The sequence below is a fragment of the Heterodontus francisci genome, unplaced genomic scaffold (genome assembly GCF_036365525.1).
Source record: "Heterodontus francisci isolate sHetFra1 unplaced genomic scaffold, sHetFra1.hap1 HAP1_SCAFFOLD_124, whole genome shotgun sequence".
NCBI classification, from domain to species: domain Eukaryota; kingdom Metazoa; phylum Chordata; class Chondrichthyes; order Heterodontiformes; family Heterodontidae; genus Heterodontus; species Heterodontus francisci.
The window spans coordinates 1069021-1092939 of record NW_027140322.1 but is presented as its reverse complement, the minus strand read 5'-3'; the positions used below and the strand labels follow the sequence as shown (position 1 = coordinate 1092939).

The window sequence follows — 23919 nt, the reverse complement described above, 5'->3', positions numbered from 1 at the left end:
TGCCAAGATATGCCCATTTTGGAGAGGGCACTGGCCTGGTACGGACTGATATCTTTGAATGCACTGGAAACGAGACCAGTTTATTGGACTGCCGTCTTTTTCAAGGAACTCAGCAGGAGTGCAGCCATAGGAACGATGCCAGTGTGATCTGTTCTGGTGAGTACAGACTTACTGAAAAGCAGACAACTTCCTGCTTAATATTTGGAAAACTGAGAAAGGTGGAATTCCCATGTTTCTGACTGAAATGTTCACATATAAACTAGTCATTATAGTTTACTATCACTGCTATAGGTTTGGTGTCACGTGGTACAAAATACAAAATACCCGCAATTACTGGTAAACAAGATGGTTCGAAATCTTAACATTTATTCTGCAAGAAGCAGAATTTTCACAAGTTTGTTTACCACTGCACCGAATGTATATTTAGAATTGAATATTGGCTGCAACAGTTGGGAGTTGACTAAATGAATATGCATTGGCCTATTTCGATACTTTAATTTGAACACCACGAATGATCCGCCATTACAATAGCCTTCCGACCCTCCCTGACCACGTTCTTATTCCTATCATACAGCTCTGAAACAGGCCCTTTGGTCCACCGAGTCTTTTCCGACCAGCAACCACCTATTTACACTAATTCTACATTACCTTCCATTCTCCGACCACCTACCTACAATTTACAATGGCCAGCTGACTTTCGACCTGCACGTCTTTCACTGTGGGAAGAAACCAAAGCACGCGGCAGAAGCCCACGCATTCACAGGGAGAACGTGCAAACTCTGCACAGGCAATACCCACGACTGAACCCGGGTCACTGGAGCTGTGAGGCTAACCGCTGCTCCACTGTACCCACGTTAACACTTACTGAACGGCAGGATATAAAAGAACGGATGTACTCTAACACTGCTCAGTGCAATCAGGCCAGAAGTGAAAGATTACCAAGTTATTTCATAGAATGTTTGCATTTTACCCGCTAAATATGATAGGATTAGACACATATCCACATGATCAGTACAGAGCTTTCAGCTTCTCTCGCCTGTTCGATCATTCAATTAGATCCTACCTGATATGTTCTTCAAGTCTCATTACCTGGCTTTGAACCGGATTCCTTGATACACCGAGCTAACAAAAATCTATCAATATTAGTCTTGAAAAGTTAGATTGGATGTAACACCCACAGCTCTTTACTTTGGAAGTTGTTGGGGAATGTTCCAGATTTCCACTACTTTTGTCGAAAAATGTGTTTCCTAATTGTTCTTTGAGGCCCAACTATCTTCTGGTGCGAGGTAAGTTACCTTTCCACCATCGAAATGTCAGATGTTGGGCTTTTTGCTGATGATTGCATGGTCTTTAGTTCCATTCATAATTCTTCTGATAAAGAAGCAGTTCGTGCTCACTTACATCAAGATCAGGACATTATTTAGACTTGGGCTGGAAGGTAGAAAGTAACACATTCACCACCTCCCTGTCAGGCACCGACTGTCTCCAACAAGAGAGAGAATAACACTTCCCCGAGCTATTATAATCAGTGAATTCACTGCCACCATCAAATCCTGCTGGGTGTCGACATTGACAAGAAACTACACAATAATGCAGTGGCGAATAGAGCAGGTCAGATGATATCGGCATTCTGTAGCAAGTAGCTCACCTGCAGAATTCCCAAAGACTTTCCAGCAGCTGGAGGACATAGGCTGGGAATCTGAAAAGACAAGTCTCTTCCAAATTTCAGGGAACCTAGCCACAGTTTGTGTAATCCTTCTTCATAATGAGGGGAGGCAGTGGCGTGGTGCTCATGTTACTGGACTAGCAATCCAGAGCCCCAGGCTATTTCTGGGGATGTTGGTTGAATTCCCACCATCGCAGCTAGTGGAATTTAAATGCAGTTAATACATCTGGAATTGAAACCTCGTCTCAGTAATGGTGACCATGAAACCATTGTCGAATGTTATTAAAAAAAAAATCTTGTTCAGTCATATCCTCAGGGGTGATGAAATCTGCCATTGTTACCTGGTCTGGTCTACATGTGACCAGAGACCCACAGCAATGCTATTGATTCTTAACTGTCCTCTTACATAGCCTAACAAATCACCCAGTTGTGAAAGGTAACGAGGCATGAACAACGAATGCTGGCCTTGCCTGCGACACCCACATCTTATGAATGAATAAAAAACAAACATTTGCAGCCAAGGAATCATTCTAGCATCTCTGATGCTGCACACTCTTCCTGGTCAACATATCCTTCGCAACGCAGATTGCCCATAGCTTAACATTACACCAGATGGGGCCTGACCAGTTTTTTTTTTAGCTGCAGCATCATTTCTAGCCCTTGTATTTCATTCCTCTAGATATAAAGCCCACTATTCCATTGGCTGTTTTGATTTCCGTTCCTGTACTTGCCCATGACCCTGAAGTCTCTTTTCCCTGTGTTGCGTCTGGATTTTCACCATTTAGAAAGTACTGTAATCTTTTTAAGTCCAATTTGGACACCTCACACTCACCAATATTGAAATCGTTTTACACAGTCACTGAATCCTTTGTTTGCAAAGTTATGCTTAAAATATACATGATTGCAAAATGGCTGATGGTTTCTTTCAATGGCAATATTGAGTATCAGAATTAGAACATTACAGCGCAGTACAGGCCCTTCGGCCCTCGATGTTGCGCCGACCTGTGAAACCATCTGATCTACACTATTCCATTTTCATCCATATGTCTATCCAATGACCACTTAAATGCCCTTAAAGTTGGCGAGTCTACTACTGTTGCAGGCAGGGCGTTCCACGCCCCTACTTCTCTCTGAGTAAAGAAACTACCTCTGACATCTGTCCTATATCTATCACCCCTCAACTTAAAGCTATGTCCCCTCGTGTTTGCCATCACCATCCGAGGAAAAAGACTCTCACTATCCACCCTATCTAACCCTCTGATTATCTTATATGTCTCTATTAAGTCACCTCTCCTCCTCCTTCTCTCCAACGAAATCAACCTCAAGTCCCTTAGCCTTTCCTCGTAAGGCCTGCCCTCCATACCAGGCAACATCCTAGTAAATCTCCTCTGCACCTTTTCCAAAGCTTCCACATCCTTCCGCTAATGCAGTGACCAGAACTGCACGCAATACTCCAGGTGCGGCCTCACCAGAGTTTTGTTCAGCTGCAGCATGACCTCGTGGCTCCGAAACTCGATCCCGCTACTAATAAAAGCTAACACACCATATGCCTTCTGAACAGCCCTATTAACCTGGGTAGCAACTTTCAGGGATTGATGAACCTGGACACCAAGATCTCTCTGCTCATCTACACTGCCAAGAATCTTCCCATTAGCCCAATACTCTGCATTCCTGTTACTCCTTCCAAAGTGAATCACCTCACACTTCTCCGCATTAAACTCCATTTGCCATCTCTCAGCCCAGCTCTGTAGCCTATCTATGTCCCTCTGTACCCGACAACATCCTTCGGCACTATCCACAACTCCACCGACCTTCGTGTCATCCGCAAATTTACTAACCCACCCTTCTACACCCTCATCCAGGTCATTTATAAAAATGACAAACAGCAGTGGCCCCAAAACAGATCCTTGCGGTACACCACTAGTAACTAAACTCCAGGATGAACATTTGCCATCAACCACCACCCTCTGTCTTCTTTCAGCTAGTCAATTTCTGATCCAAAGCTCTAAATCACCTTCAACCCCATACTTCCGTATTTTCTGCAATAGCCTACCGTGGGAACCTTATCAAACGCCTTACTGAAATCCATATACACCACTTCCACGGCTTTACCCTCATCCACCTGTTTGGTCACCTTCTCGAAAAACTCAATAAGGTTTGTGAGGCACAACCTACCCTCACAAAACCGTGCTGACTATCACAAATGAACTTATTCTTTTCAAGATGATAATAAATCCCATCTCTCACAATCTTTTCCAACAGTTTACCCACAATTGAGTATGTCAATTATATGTGGCTTTCTATCCAGTCATCTAAATCATTAATAAATATGGTGAATAGTTGAGGTTCCTGTGGGACGGCGCCATCACATCCTACCAGTTAGATGATCTGCCTATTATCCCTGCTGTCTATCTCCTGCCACTAAACTAACGTCCTAAGTAGGTCAATAATTTTCCCTACATTCTAAAAGCTTCAACTTTAGCCAACAATCAGTTACGAGGGATTTTGTTGAGTGCTTTCTGGAAGTTCATCTGAATAACATCCATTGAGGTTCCCCTGTCCTCTACTTTAGTTACCTCCACAAAATATTTGATCAGGTTCATCAAGCATGATCTACCTTTTTCAAATCCACGATGGCTCTCTCTGATCAGCTATAACTTTTCAAGGTGATCAGACACCCCATCTTTAAATGTAATGTACACTCTAGTAATTTCCTGACAACTGCTGTTAGGCGAACCAATCTATAATTCCCTCGGTTCACTCGCTAACCTTCTTTCAATAGCAGTGTGACAATTGCAATTTTCTAATTACTTTCCCAGCAGTTTGCTCTCAATCATTAACAAAGTGATGGAAGGTGTTGTTTACAGCGCTATCAAGCAGTACTTCCCAATAAACTACTCACTGATGCTCAGTTTGAATTTGTTCGGACCACTCAGCTTCAGACCTCACACATCACACCCTTTGTACAAACATGGATGATTTAGCTGTATTCCAGATGCGAGTGACTGCCCTCAATGTCAGGGCAGCATTTGGCCGACTGCGGCAACAAAGAACCTTAATAAAAGTTGTGTCCATGTAAATACTGATGCAAAGTAATTGTGTATAATTCCTGCCATTTCCTTATTTTCATTTATAATATCACAAATGTCATCGTAATGAGACCACATTGCTTTTAATGACAATATATTTTGAAGTTATTGTAAACGTTTTGTATCTCTTGCGATCTATTTTGTCATCCTTTGCTATTCTTTGTATCTCTGCCATTCATGAAGATCTGTGCATTTTTTTTGCATTTTTGCATGTTTTTGCTCTCTTTTATATTATGATGTTATTGTGTCGTGCACGCCAGTCCATAATAGATGAGGTTGAGTTTGGAATTGGACCATTCAATGCGGTGGTCATTGAGTTGAGCTTCTTTGATGGCAGGCTTGTGCCGTTCATTGCGTCAGGGAAGGTATGGAGATCGATAAACTCAAGACCTTCCCCCTAACCGTGGCCTGTTCCTCGGTGAATATCAGGGTTTCCCTCCTCGAGAAACGCACAAGCACCTGCTGTGCAGCCAACATACCACGACCAGAACAGCAGCATGGATTGACTTGCCACGATGCACAATAACTGATGAATCAGCAGCAAGAATAATGGCATATACTGACCTCTCATGGAATATAATTAACTGACCAATAACAGCCAGAACAGGAACATGTAATAACCTAACAGTAGTCAGATCCTGCCCACATTCCCGTTCTGCACTACATATAAATAGACAGCTTCTACCAATTACAATTATTTCTCCAGACAATGGGCAGAGTACATGGCCCAAAACGTCATGGTCTGTCAGTATTTCTAACAACTGCTTTTTCAAGAAAGCAACTGCTGTTTTCAGAGCAAAGGCACGTGATGTAAAACCATAAAATGGTCTGACTCAAATGTTGCATATTTTAGTTTTCTATTTCCCTGTCGCACCTAGATATGCTACATTTACAACTGTGCTCTGCCCCCTCACCCCGGCCCCACCAGCCTCCCCTCACCCATTTACTAGTTTAAGTTTCCTGTAACAACCCTATTTATCCTTTATTCTGGGACCCTGATCCCAACCCGATTCAGGTGCTGCTCATTCCAACAGAATAATTCTTTAATATCCCAGTACAGGTGCCAGCGTCCCATGGAGTGTATCACCGCTTTCCAACATCGTAATCTTCAAGCACGTGTTCATCTCCTTAATCGTTTATTTTTCCTATGCCAATGTGCAAGCAGCTTGTATAGAAATCCAGAGATTATAATCCTTGAGATCTTCTTTTATATTTCAGCTCCTGGTACTCTCCGAAAAGAACCTCTTGCCTACTCTTCGCTATGTTGTTTATCCCTACATGGTCCACAACGACTGGATATTTCCCCTCCATTCTTGCAATCTGATTTGAGATATCCCTCACTTCGCACAAGTTGGGAAAATACTGTGTGGAACTCTTAATGCCCTAATTATTGAATCACTTAAAAGTATCACATTATGCTCCACTCCTCCTCCTTTTGAACAGCTTCCTATTCGAAGGTATCCCGGTCAACATTCTGGCTGTCCTTCTGACAGTCTTCATCCTTATCCTCACAAATAGACAGTACTTTGTTCCTGTTCACTTCTGTATATCCTCGTTCACCATTACATCTGGATTTCCATTACTGAGCACTATAAGCTGCAACAACCTCATTCTGATCCTGCAGCTCTCTACAAGGTGTGACTGAAATCTGCAGCAAACTGTCAAATACTCTTCTTGCTGCCATATGTGTTGGCGTTTCTCCAATTCCCACAACAGCTCTGTGATCCCGAGCCAGAGAGTTTCCAGGTGGCGATATCTACGACAGACAAGTTCCCTCGGGACAGTTCCATTATCTACACATTCCAATATCGAGAAAAACCTGCTCTGCCAGAACTTAGTCTGTCTTTATTTTAGAGGTCAAATTATTAGTAGATGCATTTTAGCTTTAACACTATTTTACTGGTCAGCTAACGCCGAAACACTAAGCACTCATCAATTAACTTAATACTTATTTACAACTTACCCACGTCCTCTCACACTCTGACCTGACAATTGCTTCACTTAGTGAGATTTTCCCTCGATTTGCCTGGTGTTTGCCTCTCAGCCCCTTCCAATGGGTTCTGCTACTGCTGGCTGTGGCGCTGTTTTAAACCGGTGGCTCCAGTCACTGACTTCAGTTTAACAGACAAAACAGAACACATCCATCCGAACGCTCACCCTCTACTACCTAGAAGGACGAGGATAACAGATGCATGGGAACACCATCTGCATGTTCTCCTCCGTAGCACACACCATCCTGATTTGGAACTATATAACTGGTCTTTCACTGTCGCTGGGTCAAATCCAGGAACTCCCTTCCTCACAGCAATGTGAGTGCACTGAAAGCGCATGCACTGCAGTGGTACAAGAAGGCGGCTCACCACCGTCTTTGCAAGGGCAGTTCGGGATTGGTAATAAATGCTGTCCTCGCCCGAAATTCCCACCCCCTGTGAAAGAATAAAAAATACCTCCTTTTCCCCCTCTGCACCGAATTCTTACTCTTAGCAAACTCTAACTTCCCACTATGTTCATAATGTATTCAGTTAACATTGCAATCTGTGGTTACATTCTGCCTTACTAGAAGTCTAAAAATAGAATCATAGAAAATAGGAGTAGGAGTAGGCCAGACAGCCCTTTCGAGCCTGCTCCGCCATTCAAAAAAAGTCATGGCCTATCATCTAATTCAGTACTCTGTTACCGTTTATCCCCATATCGCTTGATTCCTTTGGCATTAAGAAAGCTATCTATCTCCTTCTTGAATATATTTAGAGATCTGGCCTCCACTGCCTTCTGTGGTAGAGAATTCCGCAGGTTCACCACCTTCTGAGTGAAGACAGTTCTCCTCATCTCGTTTCTAAATGGCATACTCCATGTCCTGAGACAGTGACCCGTGGTTTTGGACTCTCCAGCCATCGGGAACGTCCTCGCTCCATCTAGCCTGTCTAGTACTGTTCGAGTTTTATAGGTTTCTCTGAGATCCTCTCTCATTCTTCTAAACTCTAGTGAATATAGTCCGAGTCGATCCGATCTCTCTTCATACGTGAATCCAGCCATCCCAGGAATTAGCCTTGTAAATCTACTTTGCACACTCTTCATGACAAGGGCATCCTTCCTCAGATAAGGAGACCAAAACTGCACACAATACTCCAGGTGTGGTCTCACCAAAGCTCTGTATAGGTGCAGTAACATCTTGCTCCTTTATTCAAATCGTCTTGCAATGACGTCCAATATTATATGTTTTTAGAGGTACATTCGAGATGCAACAGTTTAGACAGTTTCCAGCTGACAGTAATTACCCGAGTTCGCACAATCACAGCTGATTGACAGCTTACTGCGAACCTGACTTGCCCTGTTCACTGCGAACAATGAACTGCCTTGCAGTTTGTTTTTTAATTCCAAGCGAATTGCTAAATGTTACGGCTAGATTTCAGTCTTAGCCACTAATTACCAAATTCCAAACTTCCCACTCTGCTTCCAACACATGCAGTTAAAGGTACACTCTATGCTTGCACACTTTGCCTTAACTCTACCTTACTGCATTGCAGAAGAACATTCCCCATGCAGGCAATTGCACTTCAAGAGGACAGTCCTGACACCGGTTTCAAGGGCAAATAGAGTTGAGCAATAACTGCCACCTCTGCCAGAGATGTCCACATCCGCATAAAGAAAAGCAGCTCCTAAATGGGCTTGTTTTGTATTTGTTCTCCAGATCTTCTATAGCTCATCTATCAAACCCCTTAACCATTTTAAACACATCAACCAGATAAGCTGTAATCCTTCCAAACCAAATCTACTACAAACAAAGGTTATGCAACTTGTCTTCATAATGTAACTCTTTAAGCATTGTTGCCATTCTGGTGACACTGTTCTGAACAACCTCGAAAGCCAATGGTTTTGTGAAGTGCAGTGCCCAAACGTGACAACAGAGACAACAGAAACATCACATCCTTCATCGTTTACATTCCAAAATCCAAGAGATAAAGACCAGCAATCGATTAGCGTTTGCAAGAAGAGCTGTTAATTTTTGAGTGTTCAGCCAACTTCTTAAAGAGGTCCTGTAGTAATTATTGTGATGAAAGTGCACAGACCTGAAACATAACTCTCTTGCTCTCTCCACAGATGCTGCTAGCCCTGCTCAGTATTTCCAATATTTTCTGTTTTATTTCAGATTTCCAACATCTGCAGTATTTTGCTTTTGTGTTGCTGTGGTAATTCGAATTGTTTTTTGATAGATAATTTGTATAAAGTATGGAGAGATAATCGTGTACATAAGATTCAACTTTTATACCCATTTTCTATTTTGCTGTTTCTATGCAGAGGATGATTTATAAATTATTTGGATTTGGATTGGTTTCCAATACAGGGAAAAATGGACCTCGATTGGTTGATGGGACGAACAGATGCTCTGGCCGTGTGGAGGTGCTGCACGGAGACCAGTGGGGGACGCTGTGTGACATGTACTTTGATCTAGAAGACGCCAACGTGGTCTGTGAGCACTTGCAGTGTGGGACAGTAACCTCAATCCCGGGAGGAGCTCACTTTGGGAAGGGAGCCGGTCCAGTGTGGAAGGAAAGGTACAGGTGTCGGCGGAAGGAGACACGATTGTGGGATTGTCCTGTTTCATCCTGGGAACAGTTTAGCTGCTCCCATGAAAATGATGCCAGTGTCATCTGTACGGGTGAGTCATCTCAGTCAATTGAACTGAAATACACCAACTGTTCTGCTGTCAAGCATCATTAACTATTTCCACAGGTCGCTGATTCACTAGTTTTGCTGATCCCATGCTTCCTTCGACACTAAGATTCTGAGATGTGTTTGTCGGTTTATTGGTCTGAATTAAATTACAAATTAATCAAAGAGCTTCACTCTAGTAAACATTGAATACATACAATGTCTCGTGATTAGTACTTATCGCTCATATAATATCTCTTTTGTGGTAAATCTAGGGCATTGCTCAAGGGCTATAGAATCAGCAATTTGCTCCCAGGACCACTGCCATAGAATGGAAATGTTGCTCGAGCATTGAAACTGTTATCAATGTTGGCCGTTCAAATATGAATTATCATGGAATTCTCTGCAAAGATCAGCTGTACAATAGAAAAAACTGTGAACTTGTTTCCAGCTAAATAACATGAGATAAATTTTAATTTCCATTACATTAAGGGCAATAAAATGATCGTGAGTGAAGTAACTCGTTATTTCACCAATATGCCATGCCTTTGATTAGTTCACAAACTTGATGTAAATTACAATTCTCCCAGTTATCCCTCAACCAGCGCCCTCTCATAACAGATTATCTGCTCAGTTAACTGATAGCTGTACGTGGGACATTGCTCAACGCACATTGCTCCCACTTTTCACAATTTAAAATATAGGTAATAAAAACAGTAAGTGCTGAAAATACTCAGAAGTTCTGGCAGCATCTACGGTGAAAGAAACAGAATCAACCTTACAGTTTGCTGATCTTTCATCAGAAGTTAGAGATTTAACAGTTTTTAAAGAAAGGGGAAAGCAAGGAAATAACGAAAGGAACAATCTGTGATATGGTGGAAGGCAGGAAGAATTAAATGATAAATGGGACAATGCAAGGCAGAAAGAGGTAGGAATGGGCCAAGTGAAAAACACATTTCGAGAGAAGCTGCAAATTGGAAGGCAAGACATCGTTCCAAAAAGGGGAGGGAATCTTTCCTGAAATTGCTGAATTCAGTGTTCATTCCTAAAGCCTGTAAAGAGTCTAGTGGAAAGAGGAAGTGCTGTTTCTCAAACTTATGTTAATCTTCATTGGAACTGTGTCGGAGAAAGAGGAGAGAGATGTCAGAGTGGGAGCGGAATAAATAATGAAAAGGACAGGCAACTGGAAGCTAAAGGTAAAGCTTGCAGACTGAACAAAGGTGTTGTGCAAAGTAAGCACTCAATTATGTTTGGTGTCCCAATGTAAAGGAGACGGTATCATGATCAGTCAATGCAGTGAGTGCAGTATACTAAAGAGAAAGCAGTACAAGAAAATCGCTGTTTCACTTGGAAGCAGTATTTGGCGGCTTGGATGGTGAGAAAGGTGTAGGTAACAGGGCAGTGGTTGCACCTCCAGCGCATTCATGGGAAGGTCCTGGGGGAAGGGGAACTGAGAATGATTGAAGAGTGAATCAGGGTGCCACAGAGCGAATGGTCCCTTCAGAATGTTAAACGTGGAGGGAAGGGGAAGATGTGATTTGTAGTGGCACCACATTAAAGGTGGTGAAAATGGTGGAAGATGATCTGTTGAATATGGAAGCTGATGGAGTGGAAGATGAGGAGAATCAGAATCCTATCATTGTTCCGGGAGGGGGAAAGGGTGAAAGCAGACGTTTGGGGAATGGAATGGACGTGCTTGAGGGCCCTGTCAACTATGGTGGGTGGATGAGGAGGTGAGGAGAGTCCTCGGTTGAGGAAAAAGGAATACATATCTGGAACCACTGGTATGGAAGTTTGCATCACCAGACATTGCAGATGGAGCAAGTGAAAAAATGTGATAGAGTCATTCGAAGAACTGGGGTGTGAGGAAGCATAGACAAGGTAACTGTGAGAGTCCCTGGGTTTACTCTTTATATTAGTTATTAACCTATCCCCAGAATCAGAGACAGAGATGTTGAGGAAGAGAATGGAAGAGTTGAAGATGGACCATGTGAATATAAGGAGGATAAATTGGAAGAAAAGTTGATGATATTTTCAAGTACAGGGCGAGAGCTGGAATATCAGTGCATGTGGACAGGAGGACGACCTTCAGTCCCTCGGCTATCACCGACAGTTCATTTTACCCTCTGTCCCCAGTTCAGCAACCGTAAGCTACTCGGTCCGTCTCTAAAATGTATTTACAGAGAAAAGGTAATGGTGAAAATGATCTTTCAACAAGCCTTCTGAACAATGATGACAGGAATAGTAAACATTAATATTAATGACTTTTCGGGTGGCAGTAAATTCTGAGATATTTTGCTTCAGTTTCACCATTCTCAATGTGTTTCATGTTGTAGATGAAAATTGGTCACTAAGACTGACTAACGGGGGAAGCTGGTGTGATGGGCGAGTGGAGATTTACCACAATGGCAGCTGGGGGAGATTGCAGGATAGACACTGGACCCTGAATGATGCCAACGTAGTCTGTACACAGCTGGGTTGTGGTGAAGCGACAGCCGCTTATAACGAGTCAAAGGACGGAGAGAGTGAAGGACCCGTCTGGGTGAATGATGTCCAGTGTGAAGGAAACGAATTGCAGCTCCAGAACTGCAGCTTATTCACATTGAATTCGTCTCTCACTGACAGTATGGATGTTGGGGTCCTGTGTTCAGGTAAGCAAATTCTTCACTGCTTTTACAAAAACATAAAAGTGAAATGTCTAATCTGCTGAGAAAAGTGATAATATCGGTTACTTGTTCCTGTGTTTCTCAAACCAGTAATTTCACTCGAGGAGAGTGGGAGAGGATGGTGAGCGGTCGGGGAGCTGGGGTGGTGTACAGAGAGAGAGGACACGGACACAATTAAACAGCAAGAACGTTTGTATTACAGAAATTTCAATTAACACATACATCACAAGGGGTTTAACAGGAATGTAAACGGAGAGAAAACTGACACAGAGCCAAACAAAGAGATGATGGCGTGGGTGACGAAATTCTTAGTCAGATGGTTGGATTTGAAGAGCTGGAGACACGGAAATATTTCTGGTGGAAATTCAGATCTGGGGGTTAGATGGTTAAAGGCAAAACTGAAAGTTGTGGGCAATTGAAGTGGGTGAAGTACAAGAAGCTGTATTCAGAAAAAAGCAGAGCTCCTGAAATGATTCAGGCTGGAGACGGTTATACTGATGTAGGGGGAGAGCATGAAGGTGTCTGAACAGGAAGATCATATTTGGAAACTCTAGGTATTGATCGCAGGGAAACCAATAGATCGTCGTGTGCCATGGCGTTCCTGAGAGGGGCTTCATGTCGGGCAGGCAACAAAACTTTGGATAAGCTGATGTTTCTGGAGGATGCAAGATGGGTGATCGCCCAGGAGAACATTGAAATATTCGATTCTGCAGGCAACAAAGCATGGGTGAGCATTTCAGCAGCAGATGGGCTGAGGCAGGAAGGGAGGTGAATGATGATAGAGGTGAAAGATAACGGCCTTATGATAAAGAGAATACGGAATTGGAATCTCAGCTGTGGTATCACATCCGGCGCCAAGCTTGCAATCAGTTCTACTGCATAGTATATAAGTGGAGGTAGCTGTGTGGGAGTTGGTCTGGTGCAAGTTTCATTAGGTTGTGTATAAAAGTAGACAGATGTTTTGGACTAGACACTTTAAAGTTTCATTGTGTAGCATGTTAATGCAGGCATGTGTTCTGGGGATGTTGCATTATGCAGAGTGTAGTTTAGTTTTGTTTAGGTTAGAGATACAACACTGAAACAGGCCCTTCGGCCCACCGAGTCTGTGCCGACCATCAACCACCCATTTATACTAATCGTGCACTCATCCCATATTCCTACCACATCCCCATCTGTCCCTATATTTCCCGACCACCGCTAGGGGCAATTTATAATGGCCAATTTACCTAACAACCTGCAAGTCTTTTGGCTTGAGTGTGGGCAGATGTTTTCGGGTTGTTCCAATGAACATTTATTTGCATACGACATTTGGAACTTACAACATATGAGATCGTTAATGATTCAGATTTGATACCGATTGGTTACAGTAAGCATTTTCTTCGGACACTGCGGAAATCAATACATCCAGCGTTTCATGTCAGAAGTTTACAGTGCTGAATGGTTATTACACACTCAGTCACTGGACAGAGTCGAGTATGTCATCTTGTTCTTCAGTTAGGTAGATGTTAAGCTCCACCCAACATTTATGCCCACCTACAGAAGCCATGTGTCTTCTCCTTGTCTTCTACTTCTGTATCTGATGGGTCACATTGCTGATGTTTACTCTCCAAAGTGCCTGACGCAATTAGTCCAATCATTTTTGTCCAGTCCAGATTAAATACTGGTTTCTGTTTAGCCAGGAGGTCTACACATCTGGCGTCCAATTGCCTGTAGGTGCTTCCTGATCCTGTCCAACATTTTGCAGACAGATCCTGTTTTCTGCCCTCTTTGGTCCGGTCCAACAGTCATATATTGATAGAATTAGTCGTTTAGTTCATTGAATCTTTGCAGACAATAGCAATTGCTAATGTGCCTCACAAGTTTCGTTTGCTCATTTAACATAATTGCAGCAGTCTGTCTGGACAGACAAGTCTGCATATTCTCTGTTCAGACATGCGGTTTATGTCTCTAAAATTGCTCAAATATATTCCTTGTCAAAGACAGAGTCCCATCCTTACAAAGGTAAGTGATTCTCTTATGCTATTAATATTAAATTGATTTATGATAATGTAGTAATCAACACAACCCTAGAACGTAATTCTGCACGAAGATACTGCATATTACAAGGCTGATGTTTAAGGGCAGTACTTGTGGACCTTACATTCTCCAATATGAAGTGGAGTAGTAAAGTAATAATGAGCTAATAAATAGCGTGGATTAAACTGCTGGTCTTGCCAGTGACACCAACATTCCCTAAAATAATTAAAAAACAGAAAGGCACGGTGACATGTGGGGAACTATCTGGTAATATAATCCTGAATGGATCAATCACAAAAAGCATCATTGGGTCCTCCTCATCTTCACTAAAACCTCCCGTTTGACAAAGATTATCCAGGAAGGCAAAGAAAATGCACAGCAAATATTCTCCATCATAAATCTTCCTCCTGAACCACTCCCCTGCCTCATCCACCCTGAACTCCAAAGATAATTGAGAGGAGCTCATAGACTTTTTGTCACAAAGTTCAAAAACATCCGTTCAGTCACCTCCACTACTTCCTTTTCTTCCCCAACCCATCAGGCCTAACTTCCTATCAGTTCCCACCCCCATCCCATACGATCACCCTGAATTCACATTTCTTGTTTCTCTCCTAGAATCCTTCACTCTCACTCTGAACCTGTGCTGTTGATGGTATCCACATTTTGCTGGATACACCTTATTTCTATTAAACTACTGAACACAAACATTCCCTTCCTGGGTTCCATGTTAGCTGGCAATATTAACGATTCTCTTTCTCTCTCTCTCTCTCTACATGTTCAGGCTCCTCTCCTTCAAATCAGCAGTCATCACACCTCTCCTCAGAAAGGAACCATTGACCACCTGTCCATGCAGGTTACTGCCCCAGCTCCAACTGTTCGTACCTCGCCAAAGTCCTTGAATGTGTCGTCGCCTCCCAAATCCATGCTCATCTTATATGAAGCTGCATGTTTCAATTCCGCAAATCAATTTTCTATTCACACCACAGGACGAAAACAAACGACATCCGAAGTGATTGTGACAAACATAAACGATTCCACCTCCTCTTTCTTGATTTGTCTCAAATTTTTATATGATTGATCATGAAATACTTCTCCAATTCCTCCCCATTAACACACGGCTGGGTGGGACTGCACTCAGCTGGTTCTAGTATTATCCATGCAGTCATGGTAAGAAAGTGGCCTGCAATGGCTTCATTCCCGCTCCTTCAAAGTCACCTATAGTGTCACCAAAGGATCGATCCTTTGACACTTCATTACTCATTTACATGCTGCCTTTCAGCGATATCCGCAAACACAGCCTCAGTTTCCACATGTATCTCACTGTATCCAACTCTACCTCACATTCAACACTCTTGAGCCCTCCAATGCCTGTACACTGTCAGAATTCCAGGCTGACATTCAGTACTGCATCAGCAGAAAATTCCTCCAACACTGTATTGAAAAGATAGAAACCATCAGTCCCCACCGCATGTTTCCTTGTCTCCAACTCCATTTCTCGCCATGCCAACTGTCTGTCACTCAGCCAGACAGCTTGGAATCTTGGTGTTAATCTTGCTGTCATTCCTGGTTTTAATTGTGCACCATTGGCGACCGTGCCTTTATTTGCGAAGGTCACATGCTCTAGAATTACATCCTTAAATCTCTCTGCCTTTCAACCTGTCTTTCTGTTTTAAGACGTTGCATAAAAACTAACTCTTTGACTAAGCTTTTGGTCATCTGACCTAATATATTTTTCGGTGCTCTGTGTTAAAATGTCTTTGATATCACTCCTGTATCGCGCCTTGGGATGTTTAATTACGTTAATGGCGCTAGATAAATGCAAGTCACTTGTAATTGAAGATGAGGGAAATAGCAGATGGCAGTAAATGTCTGACCAAGATAACAAATAAGGGTAACATACATGGATAAAGAACAGATACAGTTATATAACATGAGTATAAATTAACTGTTAATCGTGTGAGTGATTGCCTGTTTGACACCGTACACAGCATTCAAAACATAAAAGGTGAACTGGAGATCAGAACTTGTCAAAGCCAGATGTAATAGGATATCTGAAACATTGCTGTTCATTACATTCTATGTAAGAAGTAAGTGTAAACAGATATTCTGTTGTATATTTTTTTTACCTGTCACCGGTGCATTTAACCTTCATTTTTTGTGCTGGTGATGATAAAATCAGTTGTATTGAGTGATGATGTGAATGTCTATTGAAAGTATAATCCTCATGTACTGTTATCCAACAGACCACGTGCAGTTAAGGCTGGCTGACGGTGGAAGCCCATGTACTGGCCGAGTGGAGCTTTATTACAATGGGACTTGGGGCTCAGTTTGTGATGATTCCTGGGATCTGGCGGACGCTGACGTGGTTTGCAAACAGCTGGGTTGTGGAAAGGCATTGGACCTGGCACTTCCTGCATCTTGTGGACCAGGCTCAGGGCCAGTTTGGTTGGATGAACTGAAGTGTTCCAGTAACGAATCATTTCTCTGGGAATGTCCCTCAGCATCGTGGGGTAACCACGACTGTTCTCATAAAGAAGATGTGAGGATCATGTGTTCAGGTAAAGGTGCTTCCATGTTCCCATTTTCCGTAGTGTTGTGCACGTGGTTTCACAGGGAAGATATTACTTCGAATTACATACATTGGACAGCACGGAATCTGGCCATTCGGACGAACTGGTCAATGTGGTGTTTACGTTGCCTACGAGTATCGCCCCACATCACTGCACCTAACCCTCTTTGCATATCCTCCAGCTTCTTTCTGCCTCATGTACCTGCATAGCTTTACCATAAAGGCATCAGTGCAAATCACCTCAGCAATTGCATGTGTTCGGAATTCAAAATTCAAACCACTCCCCAGGTAAAAAAAAAATTCTCCTGAATTTCTTATTAGATTTATTCGGGATTATCCTATATTTATGATCACTCGCTTCGGTCTCTGTCACTTCAGAAGTGATTAGTGCCTCTGTATCCCGAGGTCTCTTTGCTGATCTATATCATTTTCACTCTTATTTTAGAAGAAGTACGTGGCCTCTTTATTCTTCCTGTCAACACTGAGCACCTTAGGCTTATCTGCATTCAACTCATTTGGCAATTGTATGCCCATTCGGCCCGTTTATTAACGTCTTCCCGTATTTTGTCTCTGTCTTTCTTAGTGTTAACTATACCCCCAAATTGCTGTCATCTTAAAATTTGAAATTAAGTCTCCCTTGTCTAAATCCAAATCGTTCATGTAAATGTTGAGCAGCAGTGACCCCAGACCTGTGGAACACCACTTCCCACCTTCCGCCATTCTGGGTTACCACATTGTACCCGGACGGTGTGCTTTGTAGCTGGTTTCCTATCATTCTTCCACTGATCTCTTGACTTCACAGGCTCGGACCCCAGTCATGATCCTTCTCAGAGGCCTTCTGAAGGAAAAACATGCATATTACATCGACTGCATTATCCATGTTATCTTTCTGTAACTTCTTCACATAATTCAATAACGTTGTTTGTCTTTCTGTTGTGAAATCGGTGTTGATTATTCTTTATTACTTTATGGGCAGTCGGTGTTTTTCTATTTCTTTTCTGAAATAATTACTGGAAATCAGTGAACACAACCGGTGCAGCATGTGTTGAGCTGTGCAGTATGAACATACAACGAGTTATCAATCTAACTATCTGGATATTTCTTGTGTCATTGACAGAGCACAAAGAGCTGCGGCTGGTGAATGGGAAGCATCGCTGTGAGGGGAGAGTGGAAGTGTTCTACAATGGCACCTGGGGAACAGTGTGCTCGGAGAGACTTGATGGACCTGATGCAGAAGTGATCTGCAAACAGTTACAGTGCGGTCCCCTCAGTTCTATCGATTATTATGCTCAGTCATTTGGAGAAGGATCTGGACCCATTTGGCTTGATGGGATGGAATGTATTTCACACGAATCGTTCCTTTGGCAATGTCAAAAAGAACCGTGGGGTAAACACAACTGTGAACACAGGGAGGATGCTGGCATTGTTTGTTCAGGTAACACAACAAACCTCTAAATGTGCGAGTGTCATTTCAAACATTGGTGTCCGATACAGTCAGCATGTTTCTCTTCTGAACAGAAGCAAAAGTAACTAAGGAGCAGCACCACAGATCAAAGGACTGCATTCGAGAATATGATTGTAAACGTGGGCTTTCACCAGGTGCTACTTCCTCTTTATTATACCAACTATCTGACATGTACTCCTTTCTTATCCTACATCAATAATAACCATTGATTCTCTTTGCCAGATTCTGGACATTGGTTGCGCCTGTTTGGAGGTAACACCAACTGCTCCGGGAGAGTTGAGATACTGTGCAATAACAGCTGGGGCACGGTGTGTGATGACTCCTGGGATATGGCCGATGCCAATGTTGTCTGCAGACAGCTGGATTGTGGTCACGCTCTTTTGGCCCCAGGAGGAGCTACTTTTTCCCAGGGTGACGGTGTTATCTGGCTGGATGAGGTGAAATGCACTGGAAGCGAATCTTCTCTGGCCGACTGTCCTTCTTCATCGCCGGCTCAGTCTGACTGTGATCACAAGGAAGATGCCAGTGTGTTTTGTTCCGGTGAGGGTGACAGGGTTTGGAGAGTGGGGTTAGGGTTCATTGTTTTGTTAAATTGACTCACTAGTTCCGGAAATTAAGAACAGTATTTATCGTTTAAATGGAAAGTGCTGAAATTTCATCCTCCTGAACCTTTTGTACAATATACTCCACAGGGCTCGATGTGCCTCCAATTGCTGTCCCATCCACATCTGCAGGTACTTACCATTATTAGTATCCTCGCCAGCGTTAGGGTTTGAATTAGTTGAATTGGTATTGTAGTCATTTTCTCAAGATGCTATGAGCACTTTCTCACTGACTGGAATATCTTTTCCTCACCGCATATTTCAAATGGTCTGGTTGAAATTCAGCTAATTCCAGATTCTGGCTGGACCTGAACTGTCGTGTTCTCATCAGAAACATGGGGGCACTGTCTCTGTAATTTAGACTGGCTCACACTTCCCTCTGGTGCAATGTGCACCACACATATTGCGGAATGTTCAGCCTGAGTCATCGCCCGGAAGCAGTGGATATAATTATTAACTCCCTTTTGTAAATATGTTATTGTGCAAGACGGACTGTGTATGTGTTAAACCTTTCTGTATTATTGTCATTAAGAACAGGGATATAAAACTACTTCCATCCTAGTTGCGGTCTGCTTCGGAGTCCTGCTATTCTGTGTGTTGATCTCACTGATGGTGGTTATACAGAAAAAGTCAATCAGAAGAGGTGAGGTTCATATCTTACCGCGGATCCAACGAAAGATCCCAGATATTGTGTCATATGCATGCAAAACTCTCGTTCCTTGCAGATTTCTATGGACTGTCAAGTGGCCTTGTTAGAAACACATTATTTTTATTTTTGCTGATTTTCTCCATTCAATGTGCTCAGGATTTAGTAAAATGTGACATTTAAAATGGAGAGTGATTTGAAGTGTCCACATTCACTGTGAGAGTTCAGCACATCATACATGAAATTCTGGAAGAATTTACTTATTGTAACAAAGGATCCGGAAGTTTACTTCAACTTTTTAAGCTGTGCATTCAACTATTTACTTGTCTGTTAATCTTCCTTCATCCATTGGTTATCAGTTCCAGCCTTTCAGATTCCGGCTCTGGGCATCCAATATCGAGCTGTCCAACCGTGTCTGACTGTTATTTTGACAGGTGATACTTGTATAGGACCTTCTGTATTCACCAGCGGTGATTCAACATTCCAAAACGACGCCCTCCACTCATATTCCACCCATCCAAATCACTCCTGATTTATTATAAGAAATGGGACGCTTAATAAATGACACTTTTCATAATAATATAAAGTTCCTATAGAAATAGACCTCTCTCTCTTGAGAAAGATTCTGTAGCTGGGACAGCATAGGCGCCTAGCACTGCCAAGGACCCGACCAGAACAGGCTCTGTAACAAGACAGTTCTAAAGCTGATAAGATCGAGCCTTGTAACCTCACTAGACAGGCAGTCGTTTCCAAACGATCACAAGCAGGAGATCAGGTCATAGAGTCATAGATTAATAGAGTTATTCAGCACTGAAACAGTCCCTTCGGCTCAGCGTATCTCTGCCGGCAATCAGGCACCTATCTATTCTAACCCCATTTTCCAGCACTTGGTCCATGGTGTTGTATGCGATGGCATTTCAATTCTTCATCTAAATACTTCTGAAATGTTGTGAGGGTCCCTGCCTCTACCACCTCTTCAGGCAATGTGTTCCAGACTCCAACCATCCTCTGGGTGATACTTTTCCCCTCAAATCACCTCGATATATCCTTCCCCTTACCTTAAAACGATGCCCCTTGGTTGCCGACCCCTGCACTAAGGGGAAAGTTTTCTTCCTATCTATCCTATCAATACCCTTCATAATTTTGTATACCTCAATCATATTCCCTCCTCAGCCTTCTCTGTTCTAAAGAAAGCAACCCCAGCCTTTCCAGTCTCGCTTCATAACTGAAATGCTCCTTCCCAGGCAACATCCTGGTGAACCTCCTCTGCACCCTCTCCAGTGCAATCACATCCTTCCTACAGTGCAGTTCCCAGAACTGTGCACAGTACTCCAGCTGTGGCCTAACTAGCGTTTTGTTCTGCTCCATCATAACCTTTCTGCTCTGATATTATGTGCCTTGGCTAATAAAAGCAAGAATCCCATATTCTTTCCGAACCACCTTATCTTTCTATGCTGCTGCCTTCAGTGATCTATGGACAAGTACACCAAGGTCCCTCTGACTCTCTGTACTTCCTATGGTACTACCATCCATTGCATATTCCCTTGCCTTGTTACTCCACCTAAAATGCATCACCTCACCCTTCACAGGATTAAATTCAATTTGCTGCTCCCTTGCCCATCTTACCAGCCCATCCATATCGTCCTGTAATTTAAGGCTTTCTTCCTCACTATTTACGACACCACAAGTTTTGGCATCATCTGCAAACTTACTCCTCATACCTCCTATATTCAGGTTTAGATGATTAATGTTCACTACAAACAGCAAGGGTCCCAGCACCGATCCCCGTGGTACATCACTGGTCACAGGCTTGCACTCAATAAAACAACCCTCGACCATTACTCTTTGCTTCCTACCACTCAGCCAATTTTGGATCCAATTTGTCAAATTGCCCTGGATCCCATTGGCTCTTACCTTCAAAAGGGAAATATTGAGAGTTCAGGGCTAACATGTTCCCATAGAGTTGAAGGGTTGGACGAACAATTCCAGGGATATTGTGGGTGTCAAGGGATATGGAGGATTGGATAAGGAGCAAAAAGGAGGCGACTGGCAGATTCAGAGCGCTGAAAAACAGCGGACTCCAGAGAGGAGTACAGAAAGTATAGGGGGTACTTAAAAATTGAATTCGGAGAGCAAAGAGGGGGCTTGCAATAACACTGGTGAGGAAGATCAAGGGAACGCCCAATGCATTTTTTAAAAGTGTATCAAGGGCAAGAGGATAACCAGGGAAAGAATGGGACTAATTAGGGATCAAAATGGCCGTCTGCAATGTGCAGGCAGATGACGTAAATTCGGCTTTAATGGATTACTTTTCATCTGTGTTCACCATGGAGATGGACGATGTTGGTGTCGAGATCAGGGAGCGGGGTTGTGAAGTACTTAAACAAATTAGCATTGAAAGGCAGCAAGTGTTTGTTGTTTTAGCGGGCTTAAAATGGAAAAATCCCCAGGCCCAGATGAGATGTGACCTAAGCTGTTAAGTGAGGTAAGGGAAGATCCAGCAGGGGCTTTGACACACATTTTCAAATCCTCGCTGGCCACAGTAGATGTACCAGAGGATTGAAGGACAGTGAATGTGGTATCATTATTCAAGAAGGGTAGCAGGGTTAAACCAGGTAATTACAGGCAGGTGAATCGAACGTCAGTGCAAGGGAAAATATTGAAAACATTTTGAGGAACACGATTAATCTCCACTTGGAGAGGCAGGCATTAATCAGGGACAGTCAGCATGGCTTTGTTAGGGAGAGATCATTTCTAACAAACTTGATTGAATTTTTTCCTCAGTTAGCACATTTGTCCTCAGTCTGCTGCAGGTGAACATAGGGATATGCAGTAAAATTGACACAGACATGTACGAAAATACACACAACAAAACTACTCCGCATTCACTGTATCCGACTTTGTCCCTTTACTCTCTCTGTCTCTGTGATTTGGATGTGTTCGCAGATAATTTACTGTTAAACGCTCATGGGTTGCAACTAAACTTTAATCTTCCCACCCTCCATCTGACAGGTTCTGTCACTAGTGGCAAGGGTTCACCGGCTGGTTTATACCAAGCAATTTATGAAGAGATTGGGAATATTCCACCTGGCAAGGATTCCTATCAGATCCGGCGTTCAGGTCTGTGTTTTATATTTCATGCCGAATGTTCACAAGACAAATGTCACTTCCACTTAAATACCCCATGTTAATGGTCAGTTTACTGACTGAACACTGTCAGAAATCCGCTCGCTATCCCCGGTGAAGGAGTCATATCACAGTGCGAGTGTGTCTATATCTGTGCGTATAGCAAGATTAGCAATGGGTTTGTGAAGATTCCCGCCCGTTGCTACTGCTTAAAGAACGTGATTTCTGTTTGTTTGTAACTATCATGTCATTTTATTCCATTTAAGTTAGACCATAAATAGTCACTGCTCTCAGGAGGAGACAGTCACATTGACTCAGAGTTTATTTCTCTAAGTGACTGGATTTCTGGATCAGAAACACGCTTCCATCAGGAACTCCGAAACTGAAGTCGGTGGTTCCTGCAAAAAACATATCCCAACACTTTGTATTCTGAAGTTTAACATTAATCTGCAAATTCTGTTTCACAATACTGGGGCAACAACGCTGGCAAATCGATAAAAGTTTTGTCTTGCGATATATTTGGAGGGCAATTTAACCATTGAGATTAATTTCTCAGGTTGCAAAAAAAAAACAGTAAAGAACAAATCCCTTATTCGTCTCCTTGCACTCTTTACACTTTTCTGCCCCATTATCCGGGGTGGGGTTCGGTTTTAAAGCCACCACCATCCGTTTGAGACTCTGAAATTGAAAGAAACGCGGACAGGATGGAGGGATTCTGGATTATGAAACTGTGCGAACTGATTATGTTTTATACTATTGTCTCTGCTCTGATGTCTGAAATCTGACCCACCAGCTGTACTGTGTATTGTTTTAACTGCTCGCTGGATGAGCCAACATATTTGGTCCATCCCGAGTTGCTCTTGAACTACTGCAGTCCCTGTGATAAATGTTTCACAATCGTGTCAGATACAAAGTCCCAGGACATTGTCACCAGATGATGACGGCATTATGTTATTTGCTGGAACGTCCCAATCGATCTCTCCAATAACCATCCATGTTTGTGTTTAACAGTTACTGATTCCATTGAGTCCCTAAATCGGATTGAATATTACACCAGTCACAGTTTGGGTGATACGGATCCTGGATCAGAAAATCCTGAAGGGAACTCCTCCAGTATTCAGGGTGGGTACATTTTTATTTGTTACCATCACGTTTTTTTAATCCATCACGCAGTCTGTTATCTAAAATCAACAACTAAATATATCAGAACTTAATCGCTGTAAAATGATGCTGCTGAATGCATGGGGATTTGCTGAGGGATTTTAGTTTTTAAGAAAGGAGAAATAATTTGGATGTCTGCAAAATAATACCGATTGCAACCAATACTTTAATGGAATGAAACAATCAATTATTGTGATTTCTGACACTGTTGTGTGGGCGGTGAAATGTGACATTTGTGTGTATGTTGAATGGGTGATTCAATG

The 23919-nt window shown here is 42.7% G+C and overlaps 1 protein-coding gene across 1 annotated transcript; it reads left to right on the top strand.

Annotated features, from left to right (window-relative positions):
- LOC137359213 (scavenger receptor cysteine-rich type 1 protein M130-like) lies at positions 1 to 19901 on the top strand. Its single transcript, XM_068025272.1, has 6 exons — positions 1 to 156; positions 9098 to 9412; positions 11742 to 12056; positions 16331 to 16645; positions 17774 to 18061; positions 19804 to 19901. Exons 2-6 carry the CDS (start codon positions 9190 to 9192, stop codon positions 19899 to 19901), a joined length of 1239 nt encoding a protein of 412 aa, XP_067881373.1. The 5' UTR covers positions 1 to 156; positions 9098 to 9189.
- The last annotated feature ends 4018 nt before the right edge of the window (positions 19902 to 23919 follow it).

What these genes read in the sequence shown, in the direction of transcription:
- LOC137359213 (XM_068025272.1), top strand. Translation starts at nt 9,190, where the DNA reads ATGTACTTTGATCTAGAAGACGCCAACGTGGTCTGTGAGCACTTGCAG. An exon ending in TGCCAGTGTCATCTGTACGG is followed by an intron (nt 9,413 to 11,741) that starts GTGAGTCATCTC and finishes TTCATGTTGTAG; the next exon opens with ATGAAAATTGGTCACTAAGA. An exon ending in TGTGAGGATCATGTGTTCAG is followed by an intron (nt 16,646 to 17,773) that starts GTAAAGGTGCTT and finishes TGTCATTGACAG; the next exon opens with AGCACAAAGAGCTGCGGCTG.